Source organism: Lepisosteus platostomus, chromosome 8 (genome assembly GCF_059453375.1).
Source record: "Lepisosteus platostomus isolate fLepPlt1 chromosome 8, fLepPlt1.hap1, whole genome shotgun sequence".
NCBI classification, from domain to species: domain Eukaryota; kingdom Metazoa; phylum Chordata; class Actinopteri; order Semionotiformes; family Lepisosteidae; genus Lepisosteus; species Lepisosteus platostomus.
The window spans coordinates 20,947,215-20,968,387 of record NC_142618.1 but is presented as its reverse complement, the minus strand read 5'-3'; the positions used below and the strand labels follow the sequence as shown (position 1 = coordinate 20,968,387).

At 40.4% G+C, this 21,173-nt stretch overlaps 1 protein-coding gene across 4 annotated transcripts in view; it reads right to left on the bottom strand.

Moving 5' to 3' along the window:
• Positions 1 to 7,432: 7,432 nt before the first annotated feature.
• The window catches only part of zeb1b (zinc finger E-box binding homeobox 1b), a 108,181-nt gene continuing 94,440 nt past the window's right edge, over positions 7,433 to 21,173 (bottom strand). For 3 of the 4 annotated variants that reach the window (XM_088642870.1, XM_088642873.1, XM_088642872.1), the window contains exons 4-10: positions 19,864 to 20,022; positions 18,504 to 18,706; positions 18,216 to 18,321; positions 15,504 to 17,308; positions 13,513 to 13,530; positions 11,371 to 11,542; positions 7,433 to 10,021 (exon numbers count right to left, since the gene is read on the bottom strand). In XM_088642870.1, the coding sequence (XP_088498996.1) occupies positions 9,384 to 10,021; positions 11,371 to 11,542; positions 13,513 to 13,530; positions 15,504 to 17,308; positions 18,216 to 18,321; positions 18,504 to 18,706; positions 19,864 to 20,022 (3,101 nt within the window). In that variant the 3' untranslated portion in view covers positions 7,433 to 9,383. The remainder of the gene's footprint in view (positions 10,022 to 11,370; positions 11,543 to 13,512; positions 13,531 to 15,503; positions 17,309 to 18,215; positions 18,322 to 18,503; positions 18,707 to 19,863; positions 20,023 to 21,173) is intronic. The other variant, XM_088642871.1, reaches the window with a different exon arrangement.

Genomic DNA, 21,173 nt, shown 5'->3' with positions numbered 1-21,173 from the left:
TAAAAATATGATTGTATAAGAAAACAATAATGAAATTTAAAAAGACAAACTACAGTACAGTACCAAAAGTATTCACCCTATTCCACTGATTTTGCTGAATTACAGCACAAATAATGTAAACACATTTTCAAAGTAAGTAATTTTAATAGAATCATTAAGCTTCATGGGTAACCTTATTATGACATAATTGTAAAGGGGATTAATATTTTTGCAAAGCCCCGTGTATAAACTTTTATTTCACCTTACAGAAGTGTTATTAATTATTTTCAGAATTTATGCTTCTTTAAGAGTTTGTCTTCATCTTCCTCATTATCAAATACTGTACTCTTGGCAAGAACACTTGTCTCTGACTCTGCAATGATAGATGTTTCATGAACTGCTGTGTACAAACAGAAACTCAGGACTGATACTTTAAAAGTCATTTCTTGATCAAGTTAACAAACATTTTACTCCTTTCAAAATGCATACAGCACAATACTATTGTTCTCATCAAAGAACAGCTTTTTCCTTACTATTTCCTTACTTTCCTTTGTATTACAGGATTTGAGGTAATCTATTCCAGGACTTTTTTCTTTTCTATTAGCAAAATGCCCTGTCCAGAGTATACTTTCTCTCTGAGCTTGTATACCAGTAAAATGTCTAACTGAAGACTTCTGTTTAAGAGGCCTGAGACTTACAGCATAATAATGAAACAGAGCTGTTTTACCAACAAAAACAAAACAAAACAACAAGTCTGTGCTTTTAACACAGCTTTTGCTTGCATTTTCTACGATGTGTTTTACTGCCTTGTTAGGGTCTGTCTCCATTCACATCTTCAAGGCCCTAACCTAATAGGGAGCAGTAATATTATTCATAAGTTGGAAAGCGGACTTGGGGAAATGGACCTATGATACCAAATAGCTCTGGGTTCAAAGAGCAAGCAGTCTGTTTCTCTCAGTAGTTCAAGTAGGGAGCTGCGTCAACATGCGTACTTTGCAAAGGAAAAAGTTAAAGGTTTATTCCAGGCTGAAAAGAGAAGAAAGGAATGTGGAAGCTTTTTCGGGTGTGAGGGTGTGTGCTTTTTGAACCCAGAGCCATAGCACACACCCTCACACCCGAAAAAGCTTCCACAGCTGAAACGTTGCGTTTCCTTTCTTCTCTTTCCAGCCTGGAATAAACCTTTAACTTATTTCTCTCAGTGCTGACTGGGGGATAACTGCAGCACATCATGGTTCCAGGATGCTCTTAAAACTAATTTCCCATGGGGAACTTTGCCTCTAAGCCTGGATTAGCTTCAGAACTGATGCTTCCTTAATAGTTAAGTTATCTCTTCTTCCTTTTCATTGTCAAACACTCCTGCCTAGTTCTTGGTGATCCCAAAGCAGCCATAAGATGTAGTTGTGTGACTACTCAGATGGAGTACTTTTAAAACATGAATCTCAGATTACTATTCTATTTGGAATATGCAAGTAAAAAAAGAATAGTGACCCCTTTTTACTTTATATGAGCCACTATCTAAAACACAATTTTGTTTTAGTAAGTGAAGTGAGTTTATTCCCACAGCCACCTTTATTGGCTAGATTTTGTTCCTTTAATGGAGTGTGACGGGGTTCCCCATGCGTAGCAAGCGTGCTACTTCGACATTACTTCCTGCGTCTCTCTGCTTCTCTGTTCAAATCCCTGGTGAAGGGGAAGCAGTGTCACAGCAGAGGGTGTTTGATGCTTGCTTGGGATTTGTAGATTGGATCGGGGGAACACATACATGTGATAGAACAATACATTCATAGCAAATACACTCCAAACAGCACAGTTCAAGGAAAAGGTCACAAAGAACAAGAGAATATTTTACCTTGAATACTCACCATCTCTGTCAGCTCCTCTTCTCTTTCAACACTTTTTTTGCAGAAGTATTCCTTCTATTCACACTTCCTCCACTTGCCAGAGCTGAACAACCTGTCTCCGGTGAAAAACGGTATTATTAGACAGATGTGTAATCACAGCTGGATTAATGAATCCTACACACATGGTTTGAAGAACAATACAGAGAACTGAACTCTTTGGAAAAAGATATGAAGGTACTATGCATGTAGACAATGCATGTCAACAGTATCACTCTATCTACTATACTTGACTACTTTTCACATTTTGCTCTGAAGCTGGCAGTCCTGAGACTTTGTAGTACCCATTCATATTTGTTATATACCGTACACAGCCTACTCCACACATTCAACGCAAAAGATAAGAAGAACTAAAACGAAAATATGAAATAAAAAGAGAAAGGTCCAATTTGCATTAGTACTTAAACCCTTTGCTTTGGGAAACCTAACTTACTTAAGGTACACAAAATAAGGTACATAACACAACGAGCCACACAATTTGAGTGGCCTCTGTCTGTGCATGACAATGGTTCATATTTCAGAATAAATCCACTTGTATCTGAAAAATGCCTCCGTCTGATAGTGAATTTCAAGCAAAGAATCAACCTTGAACATGAAGGAGTTTTCAAACCAACTCAGGTATCAAGTTGTATAAAGGCACAGGCCACAGAAAGGTCTAAAGATTTCAAAGACCATGATGTCTATTTTAAGCATTGTGAAGTTAATCATTAAAAAGTGCAAAACACCCAGACGCTGCCTCCATCAGTCTGTCCTTCCAAGCTCCAAGCTGAGAAGCTGGGCTAGAGAACTAGTTAAGCAGGATACTGGTTAAGGATACAACTGAGGCACTGGCATTGACTTTAAAAGAGTTACAGAGTTCAATAACGTGGCTGAGATCTCAGAACATCAAATCCCACTTGATGTTTGCAACAAAGTACCTGTCTGATAACTGATTCTGCAAACGTGGAAAAAAGCTTTGTAGTCAGACTGGACAAATTTGTGGTCTAAATGCAATGTGATGCAATCTAACATTGTGCATCACTCAGTCAACACCACTCCTACAGTCAAGCATGGCGATGGCAGCATTATGTTGAAGTCCTGCTTCTCATCAGCAGGGACAGGGTAGCTTGTCAAGAATGATGGGAACATACAAGGAGCAAAGTACATATACATCTGAGAGGAAAACCTGCTTCAGACCTTAAACTGGGTCCAAACATTCACCTTTCAGCTGGATGGTGATCCAAAACACAAAGCTAATATAACGGGAGCCAGTCCAGGCTCCCACAAAGCGTAGTTCAGGACCCTGTGCAGACGGTATAATCCGGAAGTAGGTGGAGAAGGACATCAGGGGAAGGTACAGCAGGATAGACAGACAGCAGGGGGCGTGACGACAGTGATCCGGTGCTTGGGGGGTGTGGCAAGGGCAAACAGATCTAGACTGTCCAAAAAGGGGAATCCGGGGCATAGTCCAAAGTCCAAAACCAGGGATCCATCCAAGACGAGACAAACACAGTTAGAATCTGGAACAGGGACAGGGAATAAAACCAGGGTAATGAGGCCAGGCACTCTGAGCACAGACTCAGAGGGTCAGGACGCTGTGATGAAGCCTATGCCGTCGGGTCTCTCCTGGACCCGCTGGTAGGCGAGCTTCTGGGCGTCCATCTTCCAATGCTGAACCAGGCATAGCAGGAGAGCCTGCCTTAAATAAAGAAGGACAAACAGGGGACAGGTGCACGAAATAAACTAAAATACGAAAGGGTCGGAGCGCCCTTAAGAGGAGGGGGGAGGATCATGACAGACAAAGCTAGAATAGAGTGGCTGAAGAATAAGAAAGTGAAAGTCCTTGAGTGGGCTAGTCGAAGTTCTGACTTGTTGAGGATATTTGGAAAGACTTGTATACTGCAGTTCATAAGCACCCCCCAAGTAAATTGAGGGGATCAAGCAAATCTGCTAAGAGGCAAACTATAAACCCAGCCAATATGAAACGCTGTTAAAGGTTTTGTCCAAAATGGCTCTGTGGCTTACTGTAATTGCTGTCAATGGCGTGTTCACCAACTAATTCACTGAAAACTAATTTCAATCAACATTTTTCAGTTTTTTCTCTTTAGTGTCTGTGAACATTTACTGTTCTGTAACCCATCTTAGCTTTAAAAGTGTTCAGACTGAGCTTTCAGTTTTAAAAAGCCGTGCATGCATCATTTTCTAATTTCACAAAATGGGAAAGAATATGAAGAGCCAAACTACTTTTGCAAGGCACTGCATATGCAAATTTATAAATGCATGGTATTATGTTTCTTGTCTCAGTCACATAATCTGCCATAGAGAGAGATACTCTACATTGATACAGAATGCCTTCATAGAATAATTAGGTTAAAACATGCCTGTGAAAGGCAGATCAAATGGGCATTGATAGAGAATGAGGATTTATATAATATGACATTACCTCTACTTTAAAGCACACATTAAAATATATGTCAACTGTCATTAGGTATCTTAGGAACTGTTTTGACACATACCACGGTAACCAGACTTTATATTTCTCTGGTTAATTTTACAGCACTAAGAAATCCTCTTGGGTTTTATAAAATACTCACTGGATTCATCACTGACCAGGGATCAAGGAAAAGGTGCTTACCATCCTTCTGGCTAAATCCCTGGTGCTGTAAAAAATATATGCAACTCTTAAAACAGCACAGAGTCAAAGCAAGATTCCACACTCTCACGTCGATTGATATTACAGCTGTTGACATTGTTGAATGGGAAATTTGTTGCTTTCTACAACGTTTTTACCAACAAAGCAATGAAATTAAACAACTCTTGACTTTAAAAAGTATTCAAAACAAATGGTTGCATAAATAACTTGCCTCTGAAGGCTGTTTGACAAGAACTGGCAAATATAGAACTCTCTTGGAATAAAATTGTGTAAGAACAGCCATAAAGCCACTAAGGACTAGCAGCTCCATGCTATGTTAATCTCACATACACAGTAGGTTACTTTGAATTACTCAGTATAACAGAATCCTGTACCTGGTCCTTAGCATCTGGAATCCAGCAGGTTTCTTCTACCTCTTTAAACTGGTAACAGCTTAAGGCCGCGAAGACGGGATAAATTGATCCGTTTAACCTTAATTGGATTAATGAACAATTCTTCCAGGTGAAGAGACATTTATAAATTGATGACTCGTAGACAACCTGCCAGATTCCAGACTCCATGGACCAGGTCCAGAGTAAAAAAAAAGTCCTGTCCTATACTGTGAGGCCTGGATTATCTGGTTCCTTATATGGACACTATTATGTGCTTTATAATATTGAGTGACATTCTGGAACCATGTGAATTGCATAACTGCAATTCCTTTTGTCAAGTGTTTTTGTCTGGAAAAAGGGGCATGAACAGAATTCCCAGGGAAGAGTACGCCAAAAGCTCCCTGTGAAGGTGAGTCCCTTTTTATCCACTTTAGCAGTAATATGCTACTTTTTTTTTTCACAGCTCTAGTCTTCATTTGTAACTCCTGCCATAAGGTGACATATTTTTGGCTCGCTCCAGTTTTCTCTGGACAGATAATGTGGCAAATGGAAACATCTAGCAAGTGTTATTAAGGAGAGGAGAAAATCTGCCTAAACCCCTTGTTCTGTTCCATTAAACTTGCTTAGAGAAAAACCATTTAACACCTTAGCCCACTCCTGTACTATTAAACCATTATTTTTCTCTCTTCTTAACCTTATCTACGGACTCGGCACTGGAAAGGATAAAGGGTCCGACACCAGCATTTAAGATTAAGTGTCTAGTTTTAATGGGATCCGTTTCATGTGTGGCCAGCTGTTCAGGGAGCATAGAACTGTGACCTCCTCCTCCTGCCCCCAATCCTTCGAAGGCAAAGCTTCCTGTTAAGATTTTCCATGACTCTTTGTGTCCAGTGTGATACCTATTTGATTTGGCAGTTCAGTGTATTTTCAAGCAGAAAATGCATGGAGTATTTTCCAAAGGCTCATAAAAAATGTGTTGGATTACAGATCGTCAGATTATGGATTTTTCTTCCAGTGCATTATTAATTCATGGGTTTCTACAGCCTACTGGAAACCTAGCTGGATCGATAAAATGACCTTGATGTAGGTTACTTCGCTTCAGGTTTTGACTAATTTGGGCTGCTTCGAACTCGGACAGTTTTTATGGGGTTAACGTATCCCAGGGGTCCTGACAGTGGAAACAGAGTGATCTTCAGGAGGCTAATCTGATTCCTGTTTACGATGATTGGAAGCTGAATTCTCTGTTATCCCTCTGAAACGAAGAAGAGTAAATAAAACCATTTAGAATTAGGTCCCTGGAAACCTACTGTGTCCTGTTACTTAAAAAGTGTTCTCCAAACTGAAATATTGCTTACCTGTACAGACACAGAGAAGTCCAATGGTATGGGAGCACTAGGTTGTTGGAAGTAGACCAAATGTCCACATTATGCATTGTTGTGCCCTTAGTCTTTTTGAAAGGCACAGGGCACTCTGAAGACTTTTCCCCAAGCATGACAGCCATAAGAAAGAGTTTTGCGCTTTGAAAAGGAAGTGCAAAGAGCATAGAAGGATATGGTAAGCTTTTAATACACGAGCCTGACATTTTAGGAATCGACACACACCTGCAATGTGCATTCCACACAGAGACATGAGAATAAGTACGTGAAAAGGAAAACCCTGTGTGTTCAAAAGTTATTATACAGACTACACTCAGATCTCAGAGCTGTCACACCATTAGGAGCCAGGGGTGTGCTGGTGTGGAGTTCAGTAAAAGTCAGAAATACTTGTGCACACCGTGAATGTGACCACCAGGCTGTGCCAGGCACTAAGCAAAAACACCCCAAGCCACAGTATATGTGCCTTAGACTATTTTGTAAAGTAGCTCCTTTAGAATTGTTATTTGATAGCAAAATAAAAAATGGAAGTTCAGAAACCCATTCAAGTGTATAACCACTGTGGTTACAATTATCTTGTGCTCCAGCCCTTCAGTTAAGTAACTAGCCTGTTTTTTTTCCAGATAGACTGCCGTAAGAGTCAAACTCCACAGGTAGGATATATGTTCCAGGACATTAAACTCAGAGGTAATTGTAATTTTCTCTGCAATATTTACTTGAAATCATCTGAAAAAGACTCAATTCAAAGCTCTTCTATCTGGCGTCTTGTTGAGCATGTACCTGATATCTGTGCACAAAAAAAACACAATTGCTGACAATTTTAATTGTCACATATACTGTATGGGGGAGCATTCTTTTTTTAATCAAGTAGAGTAATAACCAAGCATTTCTATTTGTATGCCTTCTGCTACCTGCAATCTATTATCTACTGAAGTGTTATATTTTTCAATTTTCTGAAATAATGTTATCCACAATAAAATATTTTGGGGATATCAACAAAAGGAAAACAGTCTTCCAAGATCTAAATTTGTTAAGGGAACCAATGTGAAAATAGTGTCAACTGTTTCTAAAATATTATATCACTGTCAATTCTCATTATTTTGATGTTTCTTAAAAGAAGAAAAAAGATTAAGAAATACAATACATGCATGGAATAATGCAATCATAACAACAAAAGGCTGCTTTGTTGATGTATTTTATTGTGAGATGGGCAGTCAGATAAAAAAAAAAACAACAAAAAACTATAAAAATGACCATGGATTAAATTGGGACGTATAAAAGACATTGTAGCCTTGATTTAGACATACAAAGAAAAGAATTGGCACAGATAAAACATAAAAAGGTATGTCAATATAATTTTGGCTTCATAAAGGACAGTACAGCTTCATGGTTAGGATAATCCTTCAATACAACAGCAACATCTCATGCTATTAGTCACACAGTTAGTTTTCAAAATTCAGTAGCTTAATATTAAAGTGGGAAAAAGTAAAACCAACTTGATAATGTATGGAAAGATAACAGGTTCCAACCTTTGCTGAAGGTGTATCTCTAAAGACAAACTGAAATGCTGACATTTTTTTTTAAAACAAACCTCAAGTGCCAGAACTTCACTTCTAACTTTGGAAATCTTAACAACCTTCCAAATTATTTTTCATACTAAAATATATTATTGTATTAATACAAACTACAGTATTATACACTACATTGTGTAATAAATAACCATAAAGAAATATAAAAATAAGACACATAAATATAAAAGTTTTCTAAAACTAAACTGGTACATATATCAGTGAGTAGGGTATTAATACTGCCATTGTTTGAAACATACAGTACACATTTTTTTGCATTAACATAAAAAACTTCTAAAGGATAAAACAAAACTTAAAATAATACTGACAGGTAAAACCATCTAACACTTAATATTTAGGGACCATATTCACTAGCATTTGTTAACTGAAATACAGGCTAGTTTGCCACAAACATTATTAAACAAGTGCATGGAACCTAAAAGGACAGACATTCCAGGGTAGGAAATGTACACAACCAACCCCATGTATATACTTTGTTTTCACCCTATCTTCCAGCCAACCCGACTGCATGCAGCATTTTTAAAATGAAAACAATGCTCAATTGAAATTAATAACATTTCAAATGTCAGGATGCATATAAAACCTCTTGGGATTGGATACTTGATGCTACTGAGACAGCAAACAAAGTTTAGTTAATATGGGCCCAACAATAAAAGAAAGACTGGCTACAGCCACTTATTAAAAAATAACACTGTTCAATGGCACTTACAGCACACAGGTCTTGCATAAGGCTGGGGGATTCAAATGCTTTGTATCATAATTTGTCTTGCTTCTTCTGAATTTATAACACTGAATGCAAAATAAAAAAAAATAAATAAAAATTGCTGGCTTTAATACTTCTGATATTCTGTTCCCTGGTATAAGTTTTCTAACAGTATCAGATGCCACATTTTTTTTCCCCAGAGCATAAACTATTTTCTTTTCTTAAGGCTAACAATCCACTTCGACAAATGCTATACTAACATTGGCTAATGTTATCGAGAACTACTCTAGTGCGATAATACTGAAGGGTAGACAACACTGAAGCATGTTGTATCCTTAGGTAAACCAGGAATACTGTAGTGCAGAGTTCTTTTTTCCAACTTAACAAAATACTGGTTTAGCAAATTTCATTGGCAATAAAAAGGTATAGAAATCTCTCCCAACTGTACAACTTGAAAGGTTATAACATGAATGACGAAATTAGTAACACTGATAAAAGAAATGACCCATGATGTCTTAGTAATAAAACATTATCTAAAACTTGTTGATTCTAGCTTTCAAAGTCAGTATATGCATTTTTTTTCATTAAACTTTAAGTATTTTTACAAACAATTTCTAACACTGAAAATTTTTCATGTGGAAAAGGTACTAGTTTTTGAGTTCAGGCACACCTGGATTTATACACAGTAGTGAACTGAAACAGCATCCGAGCAACCGTGTTTTTTCGACAATAAATTTTCTATTGTACAGCAAACTGTGGTTTTGTTTGTTTGTTTTTTCCTTCATCGTTTCCTTCCATTCTTCGTTAAAAAAAAAGAAAAAAAAGAATCCGGTACACTTCATTTTCCGTCTCCCTCGTCTTCAGGCGTTTCTCGCTCTTGTGTATCCCCGGCGGCCTCTTCTTCGGTTTCCATCAGGGTTGCTCCTGTCTGTGCCTCCTCCTCTTCCTCTTCTTCCTCCTCCTCCTCCTCCTCCTCCCCCGTTTCCATTTCCTCCCCTGCTTCGGCATCCCCGCCTTCCCCTGCTCCTTCTTCTCCGACTTCTTCCTTCACGCTCCTCTCCGCGCCTGCCCCCGCCGCCGCCGCCGCCGCCTCCTCCTCCTCCTCCTCCTCCTCGCTGTCCTCGTCCTCCCGAGTGCTGCTCTCCCTGTCGTCCGAGTCCAGCTGGGAGGGCGGGGAGGTGGCTCTGCTGTCGGGCTGCGGCTCCGCCGGCAGGCCGTCTCCCCCGGGCCCGGCCTCCCCTTCCCCCTCGGCCTCCCCCTCTTCGGGCTCGGGCCCCTCGCGCTCCTCGGCCTCCCGCTTGCAGTAGGAGTAGCGGTGGTTCATGTGCTGCGAGTAGGAGCCCGAGTGGGAGAAGCGTTTGCCGCACTTGTCGCACTGGTAGGGCTTCTCGCCCGAGTGCAGGCGCATGTGCTCGATCAGGTGGTGCTTGTGTTTGAAGGCCTTGCTGCAGATGCCGCACTCGTGAGGCCTTTTGCCTGAAACGAGCAGGGGACAACATCAGAGCACCGGCGCGACTTGGGCCTCGGGTGAGCCGGAATCGGCCCCCAAGATCCGCTTTGCACATTAAAGGCCGTTTTCGGTTTAGAACCCAATAAATAACACACCCTGTTCCATTTGTTCTGTTAGATTTTTAACATCCTTAAAAAAAACTGAAAAGGTTACACAGGAAAGGCAGCTGCAGTGCTTTTGTGGTATTGGAATAAAGAAGTACGTTAATGGAAGCAGAAATCCAGGGAAACCTGTTTTAATTAATCAGCTATATCAGTATTAATATTTAAAGCATTATGACCATCAAGACCCTTTATAAAACACTGAAATTATCATTATTATGGGAATAAAGGTACTGGGTGTTATACTAGGCCTTGTACATAAGGGTTAAAATGTATTACTGTGGGTCTGCTTATAGGACACAATTGCTTCAGTGAGGACGTGGAAAGCTGATTTCCAAATCCATATTGGAACTACTGTAAAGAGCTGAAATCCAGCATTTAAACCACTAAACTCCAACCAATATACAAAGATTTAAATTTCCAACTGCTGTGCCAATGTGCATTGCTAACGTTGTATGTCTGCAATATAATTTGAATAATACTGTAAAGAAGACAGGTACAGATAGTACTATTGAGCAGCACAAGCTGCTGTAAAGCAGTTCATGTATTTTTATAAAAGCAGTGAGCTTTGACTTTGTCACTTCAGAAAAATGCAATAGCTGCCAAGGTGCTGTCGAACTAGAAAATGTGCTGAAAACTATTCAAGGAGACCAAAGAATGAAAAAATGTGTAAAACATAAAGTGCTCAAGTAAATTAACTTTACTCTGACTGCTACAGGAAAGATCTACTTTGAACACAAGTGCTATAGTACACAACTATTGTAGCTACTGACAATGATAAATTCATTCAATTTAAATATGTCCTTACTTTCCTGCTGCTAGTGTTGCAACTGAAAAGTATTTTCAATATGGGTGATTTGCACTCACACTGAGACACTGCCTGTGCTTCCTTTGTCTGACTACTCCAAAAGCACACAGTTAATTACAAGCAGAACCCTGATGCAATATCCAAGTTTAATTAAAATACAGGAAAGAATTTACAATGCTTTAAGAGCATGTTATGCAGCAATTGCTAAAAGGGTTGTTTCTAGTATCCATAAACTATGTCACGGATAGCCATATTGCATTTTTGTCTTCCTACTGTATCTCTTCAGGCTTGTTTTATATGTCTCTGGACCTCAGCAGCACACAGTGATGCAATGTCTCAACAACAGCAGACAGAGGAGTCAACCGTGGTCATAAATCATGGCTCTGAGGTGATATTTTCCACATACCTGTGTGCTCATACTTGTGCCTCAGCAGAGAGCTGCTCTTCTGGAATATTTTATCACACAAGTCACAGGCGTACATTCCATTTTCTGTTTTCCTCATCTTCTTCCGTGGAGGAGTGGAGTCGGAGTCGTTTTGGTCTTCCACAGTGGAGATGCCCTCAGAACTAGTGTCTTCCTGTGAGAGAATGAGAGAGGGGTGACATTTAAAGGACTCGGGTCAAACAGGAAAAAAAATAATCTCGTCTTATTTCAGGATATCGTCTACTTCTTTCATTACAAGGCTAATAATATATCAGATGTGAAAAACAATAATGAAATGAAAAGCAAGAAGGTGATGAAGTTACAGAATATATATATATACAGACACATATACAGTAGTTGCATTCTCAGTAACATATAAAAAACAAAGTGCAAGCCTTCACAATACTGCCACTTTTCACCAAAAGTGGCACAAAATACACAAAACAATGCTATGATTTAAAGGTGTGCAGTCTTAAAATAGGTAAATTTCATTTTTTAAATCTCACAAAATTGACAGAAAACTAACTGCTCTTTCTATAAGCAGACTTAAGAGACAGCACATGATATATTTCCCCAGCCAGTAAATAACATGTGACTGACTTGTTAAATGTCAGGATAAATATACCAGGATGTCACCTTTATCAGGCCTACAGCAAATGCCTTCTAATAGTATGTACACATTTCATACTGTAATTAAAGGGTGAAGCTGGGGACAAAATGGAGACAGGGAGGTCATAAAACATAGTTAGGAAACTACAGGTTTCAGGAAAACTTCTTAAGTTGTTATTTTTTCAGCTTTTCTTTAGTTGTTTGCTACTGAAGAGTAGCAAAACCCCCGTATTCAGGTACCGGCAGGTGCATTTTATGAGCTCCCAAACTACAGAACACAGAAGATGGGGACAGAGAAATGGAGGATACAATAGTAATTTGTATCGAAACATACACAAGCCTGAAAGCTGCTTTCTTTAAAGAGCAAAACCAAGCTGTAGGTTCATACATCAGCTCTTTCACCATATTTTTTGCGTGAAAATACAACTAGATCTGAAAATGTCAAATTAAGTAAGAGTGAAACTTTTTCATTTTCTGTCACCGTTATGAGAAACTGCTCAAGAACATCCTCGTGATGCGTAAAACAAAAGAAAAATGATAGCACTAGGAAGAGTGAATTGAGGTCTCTACAGAACTAAAACAGAAAAGAAAACTAACAGCACATAAAAGGATACGAAGAATGGAAGACACGTAATACTCTGAGAGTGTTAGCTTTAAGTTAGTCAGCTCAAAAGCTTGAGAGCCAAAGGATTTTAGTCTAGATGCAGTACCGGAAGGAGGCACAAGTGAATTTTTAGAGTATAATTCAAAAAGTACAAGTAACAGATGTAGCCAATGGAAATGTGATTGATAAATGCCTGCTAGGTTCTCTTGGTCTTAATGGTGGTTTCTAAAATGAGACGTTGCTGCCTTGGATTTGTTATTATTGTCTTCATTCAGATAGTGGAACAGCCAGATGAAGCAGGGACTTACCAATTACACCTACTGTACTGCACTGTGTCTATGCCAGCACCATAAAAATAAGTGTAACATTTATTTCAAATGTGTCAGTAAAGACTAGCTAAACTAGTCCGCCTAAACAGAGTTCTCTCGTATTACTGTTTTATGTTACCACAAAAGCAGACCAGGTTTCTAAACAATGAAAAAAAACACAGACAAGGCCAAACTGGTCTTTAGTGTGGTAAATTTATAGAGTGTACCAAGGCCAATGATATAAAGTCAAGATCATAGTGCAAAACTTATTTTACATAAGATCCATAAATAAAGTTAAAAGGCTACAAAACTGACCAAAGAAAAACAAACTGAATTTGTATCTACAGCACACATCTGTTCAAGCGTACTGGGCAGATTTTTTCAGTGGACCATTTCATGTGGTTGCTGACTCGCAGGCATGAGTAAAAATCCCTTGTCATGCATGGTTTATAAGCAGATTTCAACAGTCAAGTGGAAATCTGGGATGTGGAAACGTCTTGTGTCTTTGAATGAACTGGAAAACCACAAATGCTTGTTAACACACCTTTGCCATTAGGGGGCAAACAAACAGTGATGAAGAACACAACGCAGAAAAATATTTACCTTTTTTGTTTTGCAGGGCTAAAAATAAAGAAAAGGGAAATTAAAAACAGAGGGGAAAATTCAAATGTTAAGCACATTTCAGTTAGTTGAAATGCTAAAGAGCAAAAAAGCTCATCCAAAACAATCACAGCAAGAAAAGCACTGACTACCTCTGACCAGTACAAAAACTGAACTTGTTTTATATAGTGCAGCTATCATCCAGTTGTTGATGCACAAAGCAACACTTGATTTCCAAAAGAGTCAGGGATTAGGAATGGCATCTTTAACAAGGAAAACAGCAGAGAGAACTGTGGAGAGAGCACCATATTCAAGCCCTATGGCTCCTGCTGTCTAAACTGTGTGCATAACGTGGCATTTACATGCCTGCTGATTTGGACTCCCAGTGACTCCCCGACATTCTATAATGGACAGAATGCCTGGAGATGCCCTGATAATATGTACAGTACACTATTCCTGGCAGTGGCCTGCCCCTTCTGTTCTCTCAAGCACTGCCTGAGAGGAACACCAGAGCACTGAAATGCCTCTGAAGAACCAGGATACACCCAGCTCTTTTATGGGCGAGACCGCTCCACCTTCTTACAAACAAGCATAAAATCACCCTAGACCTCAGCCAGCGCTGAGACCTGCCAGTGCTTCTGGCCCATGTGGTGTTTCCACCTTCACTCTTGTTTCCAAAGTGAACAGCTTAGTGTAACAGTCCAAAGACTAAAATAAAAGAAGAATTATGAGATATCACAAAGCTTCCAGGGACTGTCCTTCTCCACCCTCTACTTAAGATGAAATATGGAAACTTTTCAAAACTGGGCTAGATAGGTGGAACTTTGCTTCTCTGCAATAGCTGACCTTAGAGGAAAGTTTCCAAGACATCTGGAATCACAGCAGTGATTTTCTATGAAAGAGTCCCAAGGGCTCAGTGATGCATCTACAGTTTAAATTTAGTGTTAAGAAGCAACACCCTGTTACACCACACAACTTAATTGAAGGCCGCTAGAATACACTTGAAACAGGAACTTAAATGTTTTTAATTTATTTATTCCCTTGAATCTTCTCACCTCTCCTGCTATGAACAGAGTGTTGCACTATGTCAGAAGGAACTAAGTTCATTTTTCTGATTTATGGAGGAGAATTTCTGTTTATCACATTTTGCTGTTACTATGTTTTCATATTTGGTTTGCAGGGTTAGGAAGGCAATAAAACCTTATTTTACATTCAAACAAAATTCAAATAAAACTTGAATTTTCAATTCCTACAATTATCTTTCAATTACACTTGTAGCAGACGTTTGACTGGTTAGCGTATTAGAAACATGTTGATAAGCAGTACTTCTGTACACAGCAGCAAATACTTAGTTGCTAATTTTTCAACATCGAATTTAAGATTTTAATTCTGTTTTACATGTTTGCCTTATACTGTATATATAACATCATCATCCAGATTTGTCCTATAACCTAAAGACATGTAGCATATATCCTTTTCAAGTGTGTTTATCAGGAAATAATGAACTCTAAGAAAGGAGGACTAAGCCTGGTTTTGAAAGACAAAAAAGAGAATTATTCTATATTGTGCAATATAACACAATTCAATTTCGTCACCCTGCAGATGCACTTTTGCAATGTTTCTCTTTCTCTTCCCCAATCTTGTGACACAAGGATGGAGCACGTGGTGACTCAGTCAGCTCAAACTTTATACCTGAGGTCAATTGTTTTTCATTAGGGGCAGCAAATGCACATTTTCAATTTTCAAGTAAGACAGGTTCTTCTGTTTTCTGTCAGAATACTACTGACTCAGAGTTACAATACTAGAGTGATAAGTGGTAGAGAAAACACAACCCAAATCCCACAAAGCCAACTCTAAATGTTACTAGATATGAAACCAAGAGGACAAAAGTGAATGTTTTTTTTATCTTGAATAGAAAGTTCTAAGAAACACGCTTTACTCAGACCCAAAGCAGCTATTCTCAAACAAGGAATTAGTATTATTTTTTTACAAACCTGGTTTCCATTTGTTTGTATTGTTTTCAGCTGGGTTTCAGTTCCTGCGGGGCTGGTTCCTGAAGTGGTGTATGTGTACGCAACCTGGGGGATCAAGATAGTCTGTTTGTTGGTTGCTAGTGCCCGAATACAAGGGACACTGCTCTGGTCGGTAATGGCAACAATCGTAGGTAACTGAGTGGTGACTGTGGGAATAGCGATGTTGATAGGATTGGCACTTTGTGGGGTAACATAAATAGGATTTAGGCTTGCGCTAATAGTGTCACTTTGTAGCTGTTCCTTCTTTGTGCAAGTCAAGTTCAAAGGTTCTTCCTGAATGGAGAAAACACTGTTCTGGTAAACACTGGAACTGGTGGCTCTTTCCATTTCTTCTCTGGGTAGCTTTGGTAGTGAAAGGTCGAGGGGTTCTGCTTGCACCTCTTCCTCAGGGTTGTCCTCAGTCTTCACAATAACAGGCCTGGATGAAGACAAATTTAGTGGTGAGGGGGAAGGGGTGTTGCTTCCAGATCCATTTATACTCCTGCTGGGGGGCGGCAGGGAAACAGCCTGGGACTTAGTCAACGTATCTGGGTTGTCCTCGGTCGTTGTGCTGTCCGGTGCTTTTCCTGTGGAGGGTGAAGCCGCTTCAGTCTGATCAGATTCAGGCGGGGGTGTCTCTTGTCCTGAGGAAGAGCTCGAAGCCCCCATCGAAATCTGTCCAGTCTGCATCTTCTCAAACCACTTCTTGACCACGTCTAGGGGCAGGTTTACGGAATCAGAAATTTTGGAGAGCTCCTCCTTGGTTGGCTCGGCATTTAAGGCATAATATGCCTTGAGGAGTGACAAGAGGTTCTTTAGGGGTGGCTGGCCAGGAGACAGACTTCCGTCCAAAGGAAGAGACGAACCAGATTTTTCTGGATCTGTCCCATTGACATGGGAAGCCTGACTCCCACCTTCTCTTTTCAAATTACAGTGTTTAAGCTCTTGAAGTGCATTTAAACCACCTGGGCAGTCATCACAAAGAAGACAAGTGCTGGTACTCTTTTCAGTCTCAGGGCTTTTGCTTTTCTCGGTTTTGACGGTGAGGTCTTCGGGGAGTTTCTCAGTTTTGCAGACCTCGGTGTTGCTCGAGTTTTCCTTCTTCAAGCTTTGAGGTGCGACTTGAACTTGGCTGGGTTGCTCCAGGCTGTAGTTGATAATGATTTTGGTCGTTCCATCCTGATCGACGAGGGGAAGACTGATGGCAGAGATGAGGGAATGGCCTCCCGGCTGCATTGAGCCAATTGTTCCTTGTTCTTTGGATGAGGCATTGATGTGAGCATTCTCCAGGACTTGGCGGATAACATTCCCGTCCACTGCTACTTTGAGAACATTCTGAATGTCACTTAGGTTGATGCTAATAGGAGACACGAGGCCAACTGTTGGCAACACCACAGCCTGCACCACACCCTGAGATGAAGCCGTGGCCTGCAAAGGAGAGCCTCCATTGAACACCCCATTTTGCAAAGGTGTGGCACAGTTGATTCCCGGGGTTACCACGATAGGTTTGTACTCATAATCCACAGGTTCGGTTTTGATTTGGTTGATGGGAAGCTGCTCTTGTAAGGGTTTGCCGTTGTCAATCTTTTCCCGGAGCTGGGTCCGGGCGGGTGCGGTGGGTGACGATGACAGAGACGGAGACTCGCACTGGGAAGGCTTGACGCCTGGCCGAGGTCGTCCATTCACAGGCATCAGACCGATACATTTCTTGCTACTGATGTGGGAGCTGTACGACCCAGAGTGAGAAAAACGCTTTTTGCAGTTTGGGCATTCATATGGCTTCTCTCCTGCAAAGCGAAAGAGATTCAAAATGAAAAAAGGGAAACCTGCTGCTAGGCTTCCACGTGTACCAACGACTCATGAAAGGCTCATTTGATGTGAGCACTGGGAAATGTTTTTGAATTGCTGTACATATTGCCAATTACCATGTGGGTCACAAAATGTAGGTATAGGTGGCAACAGGTTTTGGGACACTGTTAACTATGTTTGCAAAGAATGGCCAGTGTCATTGTAAGGGTTGGTGTGTTTATCTTTCTTTGTTCTTTAAGTGTCCCCGTCTTAAAGAATCGACAAAGATTGACCGACACACATTCCTGTAGATGTGCGTTAATTACCATACAGTTCAGAGGTGACATGTGGAATGGTAGTACAGGTATTGCTCGAGACTGGGGGGTGGGAGTGGCATGAGAAGTAGGGACAATGCATTATTACACCTGGCAATCGACATGCAGGGGAATAAAGAAGGGTCATTATGTGAAACTAATGTATTGTGCTGGGCTGTGGGAGCACGGGTGGATCTGAGATATATAAATAACCTATTTCAGGGGAAAACAGTCTTAGCACCCTTAAAATTACTAGGTGACTTAGTACAAGCTAAAGGCTTATTGGGGTCACTATATCTATACCAATAACAAAATCAGGGTACTATATTGATAAGGACAACTTGCACACTAGAAAATGAACACACTGAAAAGATTATTCATGTCTTGTCATGAAAACAATACTTTTAGCTTGATTGTTCCTGCCAAAATGGCACACGTTTTCTTTAATCCTATGCAGCGTAAATTGACTCATTCAAAATGAGTCAGTTAAAAGGTTTTCGCAACGAAAAAAAAATAGACCCAATTGAGAGGAGCTTGGAGGCGAGAGAGTTTTGATGAAGCGAGGTGCAGAAAAAACAGGCTTTGCGCTTACCACTGTGGATACGCAAGTGCTCCTTGAGGTGGTGCTTGTATTTAAACGCTTTTCCACATTCAGTGCACTTGAATTTCCGATTTCCCCCAGACTGCGTGACGTGACGCTGGAAGGTTACAAAGAAAAACACCCCAACATAAGTTTGCCGTGAATTTGTCTCTAAATGACTGTTTAGAAAATGAAAATAATCTGCAATCACTTGTGTCTAGCTGAATGCCAATTGAATGAACTGCTTTAAGCACTTCCAGACCACGTTCTGGGATTAGTTAGCGACATTTCAGCTCCTACCTGATCTCGCCCAGATTTGTGTGCCGTCATGTGGCGCTCTAGCTGTGTTCGGTAGGCGAATGTGTAACTGCAAACGGAGCAGCTGAAGTTGTCCTCGTTCTTCTCGTGTCGATACTTGATGTGTTCTTTCAAAGATGTGTAGCGTTTGTATCCTCTGTCGCAGTACGGACAAGCGAGAAGCTGAGAGAAAGCGTCGGGTGTCCCTGTGAAGAAGACGACAGATAAACCACAGTTACTGTAAAAGACAGATTGGCCTGTTAGAGCTACCTTTTGTCTTTACACAAATATCACTAGAGTAGTGCATTCTTAAGGAAGGACTGGCATGAGTATTCAAGGTAGGGTGTCTATGATCATAAAATTAGAACAATAATGTACCTTGTGGTGACAGACCTTGAATAATTGAAAAGAATTTGCAAAGAGATTAAATTAAACTTTAAAATGATATTCATTATGGCAGGGAAATTGGCCTTTCTGAGTAAAATGGTATGTAATTGAAACTCGGGATGCTACCGTGTTGTACAGCATTTGCCTGAATCTGTATGGCAGACATGTCAAACTCTGAAAGACTGTATGTGACACATTTTGGATGTATGATATTATGTGACATCAGTTTTTGTCATTTTCTCTAGTTTTCTCCCGTGACTGAAGGTTAAAAACACTCCCTGGGCTTAACTCAGAGGTATGCAGAGCATTCTTGTGATGCATCAAACTGACAACATACTTGATCAGAAGGTTTAACAGCTGAGAAACCTCTCTGCAGGATTCTGGCAAGAGTGTGGGTTCTTTACCCATATATACCCTGCATAGGACTCTTTACCTTGTATGGCCAGCAGCAATATCACTCTGCAACTCCCAACTGGCAACCCACTGAAGCTCAGCAGGTGTGAGCCTGGCCAGTACCTGGATGGGAGACCTCCTGGGAAAGGTTGTTGGTGTAAGTGGAATCAGTAGGGAGCGCTCATCCTGTGGTCTGTATGGGTCCTAATGCCCCATTATAGTGACGGGCACCGACCTTTGGATGAGAAGTAAAACTGACTCTCTGTGATCATTAAAAATCCCAGGGCAGTTCTCGAAAAGAGTAGGGGTGTAACCCCAGCGTCCTGGCCAAATTCCCCCCTGGCCTTTACCAATAATGGCCTCCTTATAATCCCCATCCATGAGCTGGCGTCATCACATCTCCCCACTGATACCTGGTGTGTGATGAGTGTTTTGGCGCAGTCTGACTGCTATCACATCATCCAGGTGGGGCTGCACATTGGTGGTGGTGGTGGTGGTGGTGGGGTCTCCCTTACCTGTAAAGCACTTTGAGTGAAGTGTCCAGAAAAGCGCTACGCAAGTGTAAGGAATTATTATTAATTACCGTTTTCGTCGTGGCCGCTGGCCTCAGGTGTGCCCTGTCTCTGCTCCTCCTCCGGTGCCTCAGGGTAGATGACAGCGGTGTCCCCCTGCTGCAGGATCTCCTCCACGATAGGGTCATTGTTCTGCTCATCCTCAGCATCTGAGCCACATTCATTCTTCACTGCAAAACCAAATCAGCACAGCCATGGGTAACGGTGGGTTGCTGCAAAACACTAATACACGTTTTTTAGGCTTTTCTTTATAATTGATTTCTAAAAAAAAAAGCCTTCAAGAAGACAAAGCAACACACTCATGCAGCATATGTAAGACCCTCTGTCTTCTTTGGCTTTACCATATCACAGAGTGAGTGGACTGCGGACCATTTTTAAGCAAATGCCATGCTTGACATAAATCCTCAGAGCCATATTATTCTGTTTTGCTAAGATATATGCAGTACCTGTGCAGACATTTCGTCAGTGCGAGTCAGAAAAAATGCTTTCGAACAATTCATTCAATACAATTAAGATATAAATATTGAAAATGCATAAAGTGAAAAAAAGGTTAAGAAAATACTATAGCTTGCCTTGAATAAGAAAAAGAAAGTTGTATTAAGCTTCTCTAACACCATTCTTGGGATCTCCATATGAAAGCACAACAGGACTCTGAAACCTTTCTGAAATATTATGTCCATCTGCTTGCATCCTGCCATTGTTTCTTGAGGTGAACAATCTGGAAGATTAGAACAGGCACCTGGTGACAGGGACAGCTGGAGAAGACTTCGGGTCACCCTAAGTGACCAGCCACCCCCTTAGAGAATGGTGACCAGATGATAACCTCTGAGTGCTCTATGAACATCACTGAATTTTAAACAATTTACTGCATCTAGAATACCTTCCTCCTTTAAGTCTCACATACCTTAAACATCAAAGATATTGGCTTACTCTTTTTCAAATACAGTGGTGTGAAAGTGTTTACCCCCTTCCTGATTTCTTAGTCTTTTGCATGTTTGTCACACTGAAATGTTTCAGATCATCAAACAAATTGAAATATTAGACAAAGATAACACAAGTAAACACAAAATGCAGTTTTTAAATGAAGGTTTTTATTATTAAGGGAAAAAAAAATCCAAACTACAACTACATGGCCCTGTGTGAAAAAGTGATTGCCCCCCCTGTTAAAACATAAATCAACTGGTTTATCACATCTTTGGAAAGCTGAGTTCAATTTCTCTAGCCACACCCAGGCCTGATTACTGCCACACCTGTTCTCAATCAAGAAATCACTTAAAGAGGACCTGCCTGACAAAGTGAAGTAGACCAAAAGATCCTCAAA